This window comes from Anoplophora glabripennis, unplaced genomic scaffold (genome assembly GCF_000390285.2).
Source record: "Anoplophora glabripennis isolate ALB-LARVAE unplaced genomic scaffold, Agla_2.0 scaffold149, whole genome shotgun sequence".
Classification (NCBI taxonomy): Eukaryota; Metazoa; Arthropoda; class Insecta; order Coleoptera; family Cerambycidae; genus Anoplophora; species Anoplophora glabripennis.
Window position 1 is genome coordinate 584637 of NW_019416248.1, and position 13235 is coordinate 597871.

Consider the following 13235-nt stretch of genomic DNA (forward strand, 5'->3'; position numbering starts at 1 on the left):
ATTCTTCAGAAATATTTCTCGGTTACAGTAAGTAGGTCCGACAAATAATCTCGTGAAGACGAAAAAAGACGTACAGAGATTTTCGCACTTGCTGCTACACCCGTCAGTCCGTACCTCCTTTCACTAGTCAACGGCCAAACGCATTCCGATCTTTCGAGACTGGAATGTGGAACTCGTGATTAGGACAATTACCGTCGAGAAATATTTGCGCTAAATTTTATTCAGAACACGCCACGGACTAATCCCGGTTATTAAATGCCTATTATTAATCATGGTACAACACCAAGCAACCCGCTGAGTGCGTCTTGCAACACGCCTGGCATTTGCGACCCTGACAAGGTCGCCATCGGCTCGTTGGTAGCCTCTCTTTCAGTTGCCGAGCGGATCGCCCGTTCACTTTGTCCGGAGTTGCCAACTGTTTCTATTGGTCTCCGCCAGATTTTCTCGCGAAAAAACGTCAAAAATCGCCAAATTCAAACGTCAAGTTATTATTTATAAAATAATTATCGAAAAACAACGCTACGACAAATCTCCAGATTCCACAACAGCAAAGTCAATAGTCGTGAATCACTTGCATCCGCAGATATTAGGATCTAAATCGAATAGCAGTCCCCGAGAATTGGCGGAACCACCATGAAGCGCGATTGAACGTCAACTGTGGTATCTTTAGTTTGGCAAAATTGGACAGTAAAGCATCGAAATACTGTTGTAAATTTGCGAAAATAAAATTGGTAAAATTGATTTTAAAGAAATAAATTATAAGTTGGATAAGTGTGACCAACAGGAGCACAGTAGATGGTTGAAATTGAGAAAGAAAAAATAAAATAAATAAAAATTAGTATATGATCAATTAAAATTTTCGTAAAAAAATAAATTTCAAACATAATTTAAAGAAATATAACGTAATAAAGTATATTCGAATTTGAAAATGTGATTGGTAATAAAATTTGGATTACTAGAATTAGAAAGCGATTAAAAAAAAATAGTGGTGCATAAAAAGAAAAAGAGTGAGGTAACTAAGAAAGAAAAATAATAAATTGAGGATCGGACAGCTAAAGTTTTGGAAAATAAAATTTTTTAATTTAAAAGGAAGATAATTTGATTGCCAGAAAGAAACAAATGTATTCAATAAAGAAAAACGATTTATAAGAAGTCACAAGAACTAAATTAATTGAAGATTACGGACAATAGAAACTTAAGTAAGTCCAATAACAAAACAAAGTTAACTGTAAGTATTATCCAGTTTCGAATCAACACAGATCAAATCCAAGTCACCGACAGGGAATAGAAATACACTAATGGAAAAAATTAAGGGATCAAAAAAATCTAAATTTTCGGCGATTTTTCAAATGGCTGTATATTTGATAAAAATGGTCGTATTGAAGTAAAAAAAAACAATTTGAAGCTTGAAGTTTCTAATTTTTGGATCTTGCAAAAAAAATTTTTTCAAATAACACGTATCGCGCAATCTTAATGAATATCATGAAAAAAATTTTTCGAAATTTTTTTCGATCTTATTTTTGGTGTACGGACTTGAAAAAATTTTTTCCAACTTAACCACCTTACGGATTAGATAGATTGTTCATTTACCTTCAATTTCTTTCTTAGAAGATTGAAAAAATTTTGGATAAATAGTAAAATAAATTAAGTGTTAGCCAATCACATAATTTTTATTTTAATTTGAAATATATTGGATCAGAATTATTAAATGAATTAGAAATTATTTTTACGAGAAATAGAATAACTGGTCAGTTATAATTTTTTTTGTCTTTTCCTTCTGAAGATTAAGTATCTAAATTCATTAATCAGTATAATATTTTAAAATCAAAATACTAATCTTCTCCGAACCTTATTCTGAGGTAAGACTACTCATATTAGATAAAAATTTGCTTGAATCATAATTTTTTTTTCTCAATGACTTTCTCTATAAACATAAACAAAATTTATGAAAAACGTTTATCTAATTTACCTAATCACGCTTAAATTTTTTTTATAAAATATGTTGTAGAGAAATACATGGACGATAGCAACTGCAAATTATTTGCATAATTTTTTGGTGAATGCAACATGTAAGTAAAAAAGGAAGATTCGTATTCGACGCAGAAAGGTCCAACCCACACGACGACGCGAAAATCACTCCGATCGCACCACCCCTGCGCCCAGCGGCCGGAACCGAACATTTGTTACATCCTGAAAGTTTACACCCTTCTATAGTTCCTTAGATATTTGAAATGTTGAAAGAAACTTGGCAACTCCGATTCCGTCGAAGTTACACAAATACGGCGTACGAGATCGCAGAGGTCTTGTTTAGGCATCTCTCATGGGAGATATGTAGGCTTTTCCTGCGGCCTTGCATTTTCCATTTTGCAGGCAACTGCAGGCGGCGCGTGGTTTGCCGTAAGCGGCATTTTACCTATTCCGGAAACGTCGGTTTAAAAAAAAACACAAACAAACATACAGGACACGCATTATAAAAAACTAGTACACTCACTATTGGTGTCTCTGTGTATATGGAAAAGAGTAATTAAAATAACACTACGGACTACCAATACAAAAAAATAATTTGGCAAGTATAGACTGATAATAAAAAAATATGGTGACTTTAAAAGAACACGTAGCTGAGCCACACAAAACCAAACTGTTTTATTAAATTATTTTCCATTGTCGCCAGTGTGCCACTAAAAACAACTCAGCACCAGCCTATGTAGTAAACCAAGAATTAAAAAGGACTCGCAAAATATATCCATAAGTAATATAGAACGAATTAATAGCTCGCCCATTTGTGAATCGAAATTCTACGCAGTGTGAATGGATGGTGTCGGTAGAAACCTGTATCGGTCGAGCCTGGGCTTTGTGACAAATCTCAAGAAATTCATAAACCTACATATTTTTGCATACGGATATTTTAATGAATGAAATCATTATGAATGGAATGTCTCGCGTTGAGCCGAAAAGAAAGTTGCGAAACGGTACATAATTCTGTGCCGCTGACCTCGCCGAATTAGGATTCGCACCGGCTAAGCATACATTTTTACAGAAATAGGTAATTTCTTGAGCGTAATTTAGAAATAATTACTTAGGAGACAAAGAACGGAAATATCGACAATTAAATGCGTGTTTTTGTAACCTTTTCTTTCCTTAACGACGTCGTGGGCGAGATTATAACGATTTGAACATTTAATCAAATTTCAGGAAACCAGTGACGTACGGGAGGGGTCAAAAAATGTCTCAAAATGATAATTGTTACTGTTGTGAGGTATAAGAATTTATTTTGGATTATACTATCTAGGTTATAAACGTAATGTTCAATTGCTCATATGATTCTCAAGACAAGCGTTGCGGCTTGTGGTGAACAAGTCAGTGCTTTGAATATCATTTTGTACTAGAGGCAAGTGTTTTATTTAAGACATATTCCTACAAAAACAGATGTATATCTCTCACTTCAAATTTAATATTCGTCATTTTGAGTATTGCAAACTATTTTTAAATTATTTTTGCAGGTGCAGGAGAATTTATATCTCTATTGCGTACGGGTGGATAGGTCACTACATATATGGTGACTACAAATTCTTCGAGGGGCTTTGTAGTGTTTTTTCTTCATTTTCATTTCAGTTTGTTTTTCAACGAACCAACAATGGATCATGTTATCTTTTCCAAGAACAAATATCTACAATTATTTCACCATGTTACTTACCACAAACTTCTCCATGTCGAAAAGCCAGCGGCTTGCAACGGCAGGCTAACAGCAAGCCCCTCTGGAAAATTTTGGATGCCAATACCTATGGCTAGATTCCTGCAACATAAAAAAATGTATGTCAATATTATGTTAATAAAGGCAAGTCCACGAAATTTTATTTGACGATAGCCCGATATAATCATGAACAGCTACTAAGAAATTAACGGAAAATTGTGAGAAACGATTCAAAATAAAATATTTTAACATTTTTCGAGGTATCTACACGATATTTGAGTTTTTTCTGTTTCGAAATATTTCCAGAAGTTTAATATATTTTTTCGATATATTTCGATACAGTTAATGCTTTCTCGAAGAATTTTGAAGTATTTCCAGATTATTTTAGTGAATTTGATAGCGAATTAGAAGAACTTTTAGAAAGTTTAAGAGTATGTTGTATTCTAAAATCGTTTAGATACATTTTAATGTTTTCTTATACTGTTGCAAGTGTACTTTTATACAAAGTACAGTTGCTGTGGTACTTTTGAAGGGTTCCAAAGCTGATCACACGAATTTTAACGTATTTTGAACTGTTTTAAAGTGTGGTGTTGTCCTGAAATTATTAGTCAAGTAACCAGACCCCTGAATTGATCGTGAGAGAAGTCTCAGAAATTACATTCCTTTCCTTTCACCACGCTCTGTAAAACTGACCTCAGGACTAAGAGCATCCAAATTATCCTGCTTTACTTAAACATTACATTGTCCCATTTTCCATATTTCCATATTTCACTTTGTCCATTGCTCGCTCTATCCACACCTCTCATAAGTTACAGACTGAATTAAATAAATTTCTTCATAATACATTAACCTTATCAGCGTGAAGAAAGGTGCCAACATACGCACTAACCCAATTTCTAATCCTGACGAGGTAATTGTCTGAACAGAGCGACATATTCAAGACAAATGAAGCGTCACGTCAGCAGAAGTACACCCACATCTACTGGCGTGTCTAATAATTTACTTTACATTAAACTATTGATCAGAGGCAGGGGAGCTTGAAACATAAATCACGGGAATCGTGCATACGCTTACGTGTCCACGAGGATGACACTATAAATCAAGATAATAGGTATTTAATGAAATTAAGCGGACACTCCGCTAACCAAAAGGAAATACCTATTAAATTGTGGATAGTTCTAATAGCGGATTGCCGTTTCGTGCTCACCACTCGATCGAAGCGTTGTCCAACCTTAATGGAGGAAATAATAAATTTCTAATAATTTTCTGCCGTCTTGAATCCTTGTTTTTATATATATATATATATTACAAATAAGATCCACTTCTTATTTGTGGAAGGGCGAAATGGGCGGTGACTATTAGACGCCTTCATTATAGCCATCTTTCTCCATCGCACGGATTTCTATGACTTACTTTATCGCTCTCACGTAACGACCGATGAACCACGGGGACTTTCCGACCCTGTATATATTTAAACCAGCGCACTCGCATACGGGAAAAATTTACCAGAGCCCTTCCTATCGCAGCGTGACTTTTGCGCGTGGGGCAATTCAATGAGGAAGGACACTTCCCGAGGAAGTAACTTTTAACCGCTACATCCTTCGCGGCCTGCTACGAACCTTTGTGTTTATCTAACGCCGAACGGTTTCCCAAAAAGCTGCGGTGATTTACGCGCCGTAATCATTCCGTTGTAGATTAAACAAGTCGGTACAGAGTGAGAAAAATACGTTCGCTATTTCTCGAGAATTGAAAGTAAACAGGACTATATGTCTTCTACCCATATTTGATTGGCCATCAAGGGTTTGTTCAAATTGGGGGTCTCAAATCACCACCGGGTGTGCCTCAAGGCTCAAATCTTGGACCACTCCCTTTTCAATGTTTATAAACGATTTATTCGAGGAAATAATGAATATTTTAATAATCTTCTTCTTCTACTTTGCGCGTTATATTATTTTTATATTAAAAATATACATCATACAATTTAGTTGGTCCGCTGACTTATCCAAAAGAGGGCGCTGCTTGAATGGTACATTTGGGTCATATCCATTCTCACGGCGAGCATCCATTGGGAAATGTGTAGAATGCCTGACATGAAGAATGGTTGACAAACGTTGATCAAAGCTCGACCCGAACAATTGCAGCAACAATGTAATATCGTAAAAGGTGTAACTTTACTGTGCTTCTACGAACAGCCATCATTATTTGACATAGTTGCATAAACAAATGCCACACGTTCTAGCCTATGGTACAGGCGCATAAACATAAAATAAGGCCAAAGCCGTTTGCTTTGTTGCATGGCGTTGAATAATTTTGACAAGCATTCCCTGCGATTTGTGCCGAGTTGAAATTCGTGGTTTCTGCGAAGCTGTAGAACATACGGGAAATCTTCGGCGTTATCTAAAACCACCGGAAGTAATTGGTTTTGTTGACTCATGACGTTCACTCACTGTTATCATTGCGGATTCCATTCAAACAGTATTATACTTATCTTAATTGGTAAAAAAAAATAAAACAACACGTGTTTTAACGGAAATAGCATACGTTATGTATGAACGAAGTTAAAAAGAGCAGATAAAGTAATGGAAAAGGCATAACTTACAAGAAAAACTTGTATTTAAAAAATCCAAGTAAAATAAACTAAATTCAAGAACCTGTAAGTGCATGCAAAATAAAATACTGGTAAACACAAGGAAATAGTCACATATTGCAGGAATATCGACATACCTGAGGCTATTCAGTGTTTGGAGCATATTTGAAGATAAGTAAACCGATGTGCTAAAACTCTATTGGCAGAAATATTACTCACAATTTTTTTTGACACTTTGATACGATAAAAAACTTTTTGGATCCGCTGACTTCACAAATGATCTGCTTCTATTCAAGCGTTGATGCATGCTTATTTGGAAATGGACATCAATGGAAATGGAAATGGACTAATATTCATCAGCAGTTCTTCTGTATGTTATCATCATGTTCATCAATTCACCTCTTTTTATGTAGTATGCAACCAGAGGACGATTCCAGAAGTTCTCAATTAGTTTTAACAGAACGCCGTTTTGCAGTTTCAACGATTTTAACCATAGAAAAATGCGTTCTACCTACTATTTAAACTCCAATATTTTGTATTTTCCTTTCCAGCTTATGCCCTGACACTATTACGGCAGCACAGTTGTAGATATGAGTTTGGTAATGTGTCTAGTCCGTGAATAGTGTGTGAAAATATGCAACAGGATGTTGTCGCAGGCCTTTTGCATGAGGGTATTGTTCTCAGTTGTGACATAACGCTACATACACCTGAAGAACGAGCGCTAACTACTCACTTGGCACTAATTTGTGTATATGCGATATGTTCGAGAGTCCACTGAACGTGAAATACTTTAGTTTGTCCGCTAGTTAGCATTTTATGTGAAATTACGCTCTAGATAATTGGTTATTACGACGCAAAGTAGATTTATTATAAAATTAGTGAAGGCTCTTTTCGAAAAACATAAGAGAGTAGTAATTTGTAGAAAATTGAAAGACGAATCCGAAAATATCACGAGCAGTGGCGTACTATTTTATTTAGAAAAATATGCCACCGATCCCCTGTCTCTCCGCGACTGGAGTATATAAATTTTAGGAAAAGCTCTCAGATTTTGGACAATGTTTACATAAATACATGTGCCCAATTTCAAATTATTTCACTTACTAGTTGTCAAATTATTTAATAAAATTAAAAATATTTTTTGAAGTTCACCCTGTATCTCTTTAAGGAACCGTTCTAGATAAAAACTTTATAGGAAAGACTCCCCTTAAAATTCACCAAAGAATACGAGGTTTCATTTTTGGTCACCATTTCTGAATCACCCTGTATGTCAAAATACACTGAAACGGCATTAAAAATACTTCGAATATTTTGAAAGTAGACAAACGCACAAATAAAGGTCAATGATCTCGGGTGCCGAAGGTCAGTCATTTTGGGAGGCAAAAAGGCCAATGATCCCTGGGGTCAACACATCAAAGAATGGCAGTATACAACAAAACGTCAATAGAAAAATGACAAAAACTGCCAAAAACTTTGAAATAACTCTAAAACCTACAAATTTAGGAATAAAAGACTCTGGACCTGTCAATGATCTAGACCTTAAAGGTCATTATTATTGAACATAGGCATTCGATTGTTGACCTTGACTTTTAGGGTATCTACAGTTTTGCAAGATATTTCCATGTAACTAGAGTTTCCCATTTGTTTTTTTAAGCGATGTTTCCATTGTTCTTCTAAAAAAGGTCTCCTAGGAAACTTCACTTTAGGTGGGAAACCCTGCAGATAGTTCAAAGGCTACAGTGTATGATTGTACGTAGAGCAGCGTATAAAACGACTTATCTAAATCAGTCTTGAAGCAAATTCAGAGAAATTCGTACCAGTGTCGCTTTTATTTTCAGTGTAAAATTCAAAGATATGAGAATGCATACCACAAGACCCATGTCTGTACAAAAAGAGCTGTACAAAAAGAGGCAGACAAGTATGTGCAAGCAAAATACTCAATTTCGAAGATTAAAATTTATCCAAGAAAAACCGCAAGAACGCCTAACACCGCCTCTCCGAAATACAAGGTACGTATAGATATTTTCTAAACCAATGGAAGTACGTACATGTTAAAATTAATAGCAATCATCAAACGGGTTACCATGCGTTATGTCTAAGTCTAATAGACCAGGCGGGATCTGTTTCAAAACACCCATATATGGGTGTTTTATATACACTTCTGCAAAAAAATAATTAATATTGATACCCCCAAGATTGGTGTAGTCCTCGATCTGCGAAAAAATAGTGCGTATTATCCTAAACTTTCTTACGAAGCTAACAAATGTGAAAAAAACAGTGTTTTTTAAAACTCTATCTTTGATTCAAAGGAACCAACCAACAGTTTTTCTCAAAACTAACAATATTTTTTGTAATTCTAGTGAAAAAAATTAATCAAAAGTTTTTGTAAACTTCAATTTTTTTNCTTTGATTCAAAGGAACCAACCAACAGTTTTTCTCAAAACTAACAATATTTTTTGTAATTCTAGTGAAAAAAATTAATCAAAAGTTTTTGTAAACTTCAATTTTTTTAATTTTTGTCATGCCTAGACGGCATTTATCATTTTTATTTTATTTATCAAATTTTAATCAATTTCGTTAATTCAAAATAAAGGAAATTACGGTACGGAAAGAGTACATCGCTTCAAAAATGACTCAATATTTTTATATTGAGTTGTTAAAAAATAAAGAAGAGTAAATTTTAAAAAAAATTTCAAAAATTAAAGTTTTTTTTTCAAAAATTACTATTTTTTTTCAAATTCAATGAGCAAAAAATGCCCAATTGTGAAAGAATTGAAAAAAAATCAAATTTTTCATTTTTACGAACGTTACAGGGTGCTCAGAAATGTAAATTTTGCTCCTTTCAATTTTTCTGAAATTTTGATTAAGCGGTCCGGAAAAACCGTTCGATAGATCGATCTGCCCATTTACGGAGCTTTTGGGGGTACATCGAAGTGTAAAAATTCGTACAAGCATTAGACTCTCCATCGATATTAGCAAAGATGCGGTAGACTTAGCAAAACAAGTCAAAAAGTCACTTTTTTCAAGTTAATGTCGAGGATGAAAAAATTTTTTTTTCTTCCAAGAACGCTACATAGCCTTGTAGGAAAATTATTCGAGATTTCGAAATTGCCCGTCAATTTTCTGTCTGATCATTAGTTGTTGAGATATCGATGGTTAAAGCCAAATGGATGCTTTTGTATTCGTAGTCGAATATCTCCGGGTCAAATTAACGTAGAGAAAAATTTAAAAAAAGAAATTAAAGCTGAATGAACAGGGTATCAAGTCCATATCATGATTTTTTGTGTAAAAAAATTTTCCAAGCCCGTGGGCTGAGGAAAAAAACGCAAATTGAAAAAAAATTTTTTAGTCTTATTTCTTAGTATTTCGCGATGACTGTCGCTCCTAAAAATTTTGAGCTAAGAAATCTGGAAACTAGACATTCGGCGCTTTAAAATGCTTTTTTTAAAACCTTGATACGATCATTTTTAACTGAGATACAGCATTCTGAAAAATCACTAAAAATTCGAAAAAATTTTTTGCTCCCTTAATTTTTTGCAGAATTTTAGTATCGCTAATTGGCTCACAAATCTGGATTGCAAAATTATTACTCGAAAACTATTGGACAGATTTTAACGAAAATTGGTGTGATGTTTTATTATATCTAAAAGATGTTTTTGGCCAAGTATGAAGATCCTGCCTATAATATAACTACTTTTAAAAAAATCGCAAAAATATTGTAATTTTTTTCACTTTTTTTTTTTATTTTGCTATATTTGCAATAAATATGTTGTGTTTTTTTATTTGAAAATAGGTATATCTTGTGCTCGGCTAGGGACCCTCTGGAAGGCAACCCCGTGCGAAGGTTGCTTCATCGACGGCGACGGCGGCGGCTGCGGCAGGGGGTCGTCGACCGCGTCGACAGCATTCTAACTGTCCGCAAATCTACACCGTCACTTCTGGGAACAGAACCCCACACCTTGCGCATTCCACACATTCATGCCTCTTGCCATTCCTTCTCCCGTTCGATGATGACGTCCGTCCGCGACACAGACATTGGGTCAATCGGAATATTTCCTCCGAATAACATCTAATGGACGTTCCGAGTCTACGCCGAGAAAAATGTCCAAGTCTTTAGATTATCGCACTGCTAATACTGGTTCGAAATGTTTTATGTCATATTCAGTGGCGGCTCTCGACTACCAGACCAGGGGAGGCGGAAAAATGAATGTGCAAAGTATTGAAAAAAATACAGTACTATTGAAATATATGGAAAAAGTGCTCGACATTATTTTTTATAGTGAAAGTCTATTCTTATATTTTATACCACACCTGAACAAATTACGTTTAATAAGAAAAAAAAAGCCGTGAACAGCTAATTTGGTTACGGTCGCATGACCATGACCACCACTGTAAACACTTTACAGAAGTAGAAGCGAGCTATGCTATCGCGATTTTCGAAAGGTTATATCTCCGTGGAAAATAGTCGTACGGAGATAAACAAAAAAGCGTTTTTGAAGCTTTAAAGCTCTAGTTTCAAGATATTTAGTCAACAATTTTTTTTGAAATACGGTTATCGAGCAACCAAAATAAATATTTCAAGAAATAATTTTTTCAAAATTTTTTTATATATTTATTCAGCTTCAATTTGATTTTTGAAAGGTTTCCGTGCGATTATTAGTTGCCGAGATATCGATTTTGGAATGAAAAATGATACTTTTGTCTTTAATCATCGATATCTCTGCAAGAAATTATTGCACAGTAAAAATGACATTTTGCAGTATATTTTGTCTGAAGATTTTCAAACTAGAGACTTAAAACTTCAAAAAACTGGTTTCTTTATTAGTCCAAGCATTATAGAGAAATGCTTACAGAAATTATTACCTGGACAAGAAAAATATGAGCGTATAGAAAATTTAATTTTAAATTGAGTGTCTTGTTCTTTAAACTCGATCGAAAATGGCGAACATAGTTAAAAGAATCGCGAAGTTGCAAAAACGGCTTTTCTAAAGTAACTAAAAAAATATAGCACCGATTGAAACATTTTAAAATTGTTAATTGCGTCCTCAATTTTTTTTTAAAATAGCGGCTCCAGAAGGTCGTAGAAAAACATTTTTTTTTATGTTCGTGAAAAAATGTCAGCAATTTCTTTCTTTAAAAGTCATGTTCATAAAATAAAATTTGAAATAGTTATTTGAAAAAAATACCCAAAAAAAGTGCAACCTTTTCAGTCATTTTTTTATCCTTAAAATTAGTAAAATCTGCAACATTTTTTAACAGCATGATAATTTAACTCTTTACGAAGAAAATAAACCGAAAATCGTTACTGTAGGGCTATCCGCGGAGAAGATTTAGCCAATTTTCGAGAGCGGCTTTTTTTCAAAAAATCGATATATCTCGAAAAATAACAAAGCAATCAATACATACACAGTCGATAGATCTTTTTAAAACCTACAACATTCTGATTTAAAATTTTACATCGGTACTAAATTTTTTTAGTTATTTTAGAAAAACCGTTTTTTTGCAACTTTGCGATTTTTTTTAACCATGTTCGTCATTTTGGATCGAGTTTAAAGAACAAGAACTAAAATTTAATTTTCTATAGGGTCATATTTTTTTTGTCCAGGTTTCTGCAAATTTAACATTCGAAAATCACTAAAACATTTACGAAAATTGTTTCCTTGAATTTTTTCCAGTAGTGTACAATATGGTATATTTATAAAAAAAATAACCTAAAATCCCAAGTACAGAATACTTGTAGTTCTGTTGTGGTTAGGTAGCAAAATTTTGAAAAATAGAACATATAGAACAAAGAAAAACAAAAAAATAAAATTCTTGAGATCCTGCTCGTTCAATTAACCATTTGTATCATGCTCAATTAAAATTATAACCTTCAAAAATGTTTTTGCGACAATTATAGTAAATATTATGTATAGCATTTTAACATAAACGTCAAAAATTAATTTGTCACGTCTAAAACAAAAAAAACTTAGAGCAGACAAATAGAATTCTTATTTAAACTTACTCTTTATTTATATTTAATTGCAACTACCTTTTAGAAAGAGTGGCTGGCATTTTGGTCGACATTGTCAATTTGATACAGCAAAAAATCCTTTCTCTCAGTGTAACCATTCCTCTAGGCATTTTTTTTCTGTTGGTGATTAACAGCTAGATTTAATGAGGTGATTAATCAGTTTCATCGTGGTATGTTCAGCTATGTACGAATGGATGCGGAGATGTTACTATTAACGGGCATACCCGAAGATTTTATCTCAGTTTCAAAACTTGGTGAAAAACTCAACTTCAGTCTCGTGAACATACAGTTGTTTGAGATACTAGCAATAAAGAGGCAAACAGGAAAATTCGTTCATCAGCAAATGAAGTTTAATAGTTTTCTTCTTTTTATAAAGTTACAACCATTTCTACAAAAAAAAAAACAACGATTTTTTTCATAAGTGTTAATTTAATTTTGAAACGTCTTGTATATTTTAAGTAAAAAATACATACATGTGTCCATCCACTAACTATTAGTTAAAATAAGTAGTTGTAGATATGATTTTATTAATAGTGAGATAGGCAACACTCTTTACGTTTATGCGTTCTAATATTTATTTAATTGTAGGAACCGGGTACGATCAATAAAATTAATATATTTTGTATTTCATGCTAGATTTCATGTCGTTCGAACATGCAAACAGTGGCCATAATGTTTGACAAAAGGTCACAAATTTGTATTTGATTTTGCATTTATATCTAAACAATCTTTTAACTAAAGATGACGTAGAACAAAATAGTGCATGCAAAAATTCATTAATGAGAATAATTGACTGATGTCGAAACACCGAAATACGAAATTCTGTAATTAAAACTGATTAAAAAAAACAAATCATAAAATTAATCTCCTCTTGACGTTTTCAACACAAACAAAGCTGATTGTTTAACGAAGAGAATAAAAAGATAAGGCTCTTTAAATAATATTCA

The 13235-nt window shown here is 33.6% G+C and overlaps 1 protein-coding gene across 3 annotated transcripts in view; it reads right to left on the reverse strand.

Annotated features, from left to right (window-relative positions):
• The window catches only part of LOC108911719 (zinc transporter ZIP11), a 125404-nt gene that overhangs the window by 18520 nt on the left and 93649 nt on the right, over nt 1-13235 (reverse strand). For all 3 annotated transcript variants that reach the window (XM_018716718.2, XM_018716717.2, XM_018716719.2), the window contains one exon: nt 3695-3793. In XM_018716718.2, coding sequence (XP_018572234.1) covers nt 3695-3793 — 99 coding nt within the window. The remainder of the gene's footprint in view (nt 1-3694; nt 3794-13235) is intronic.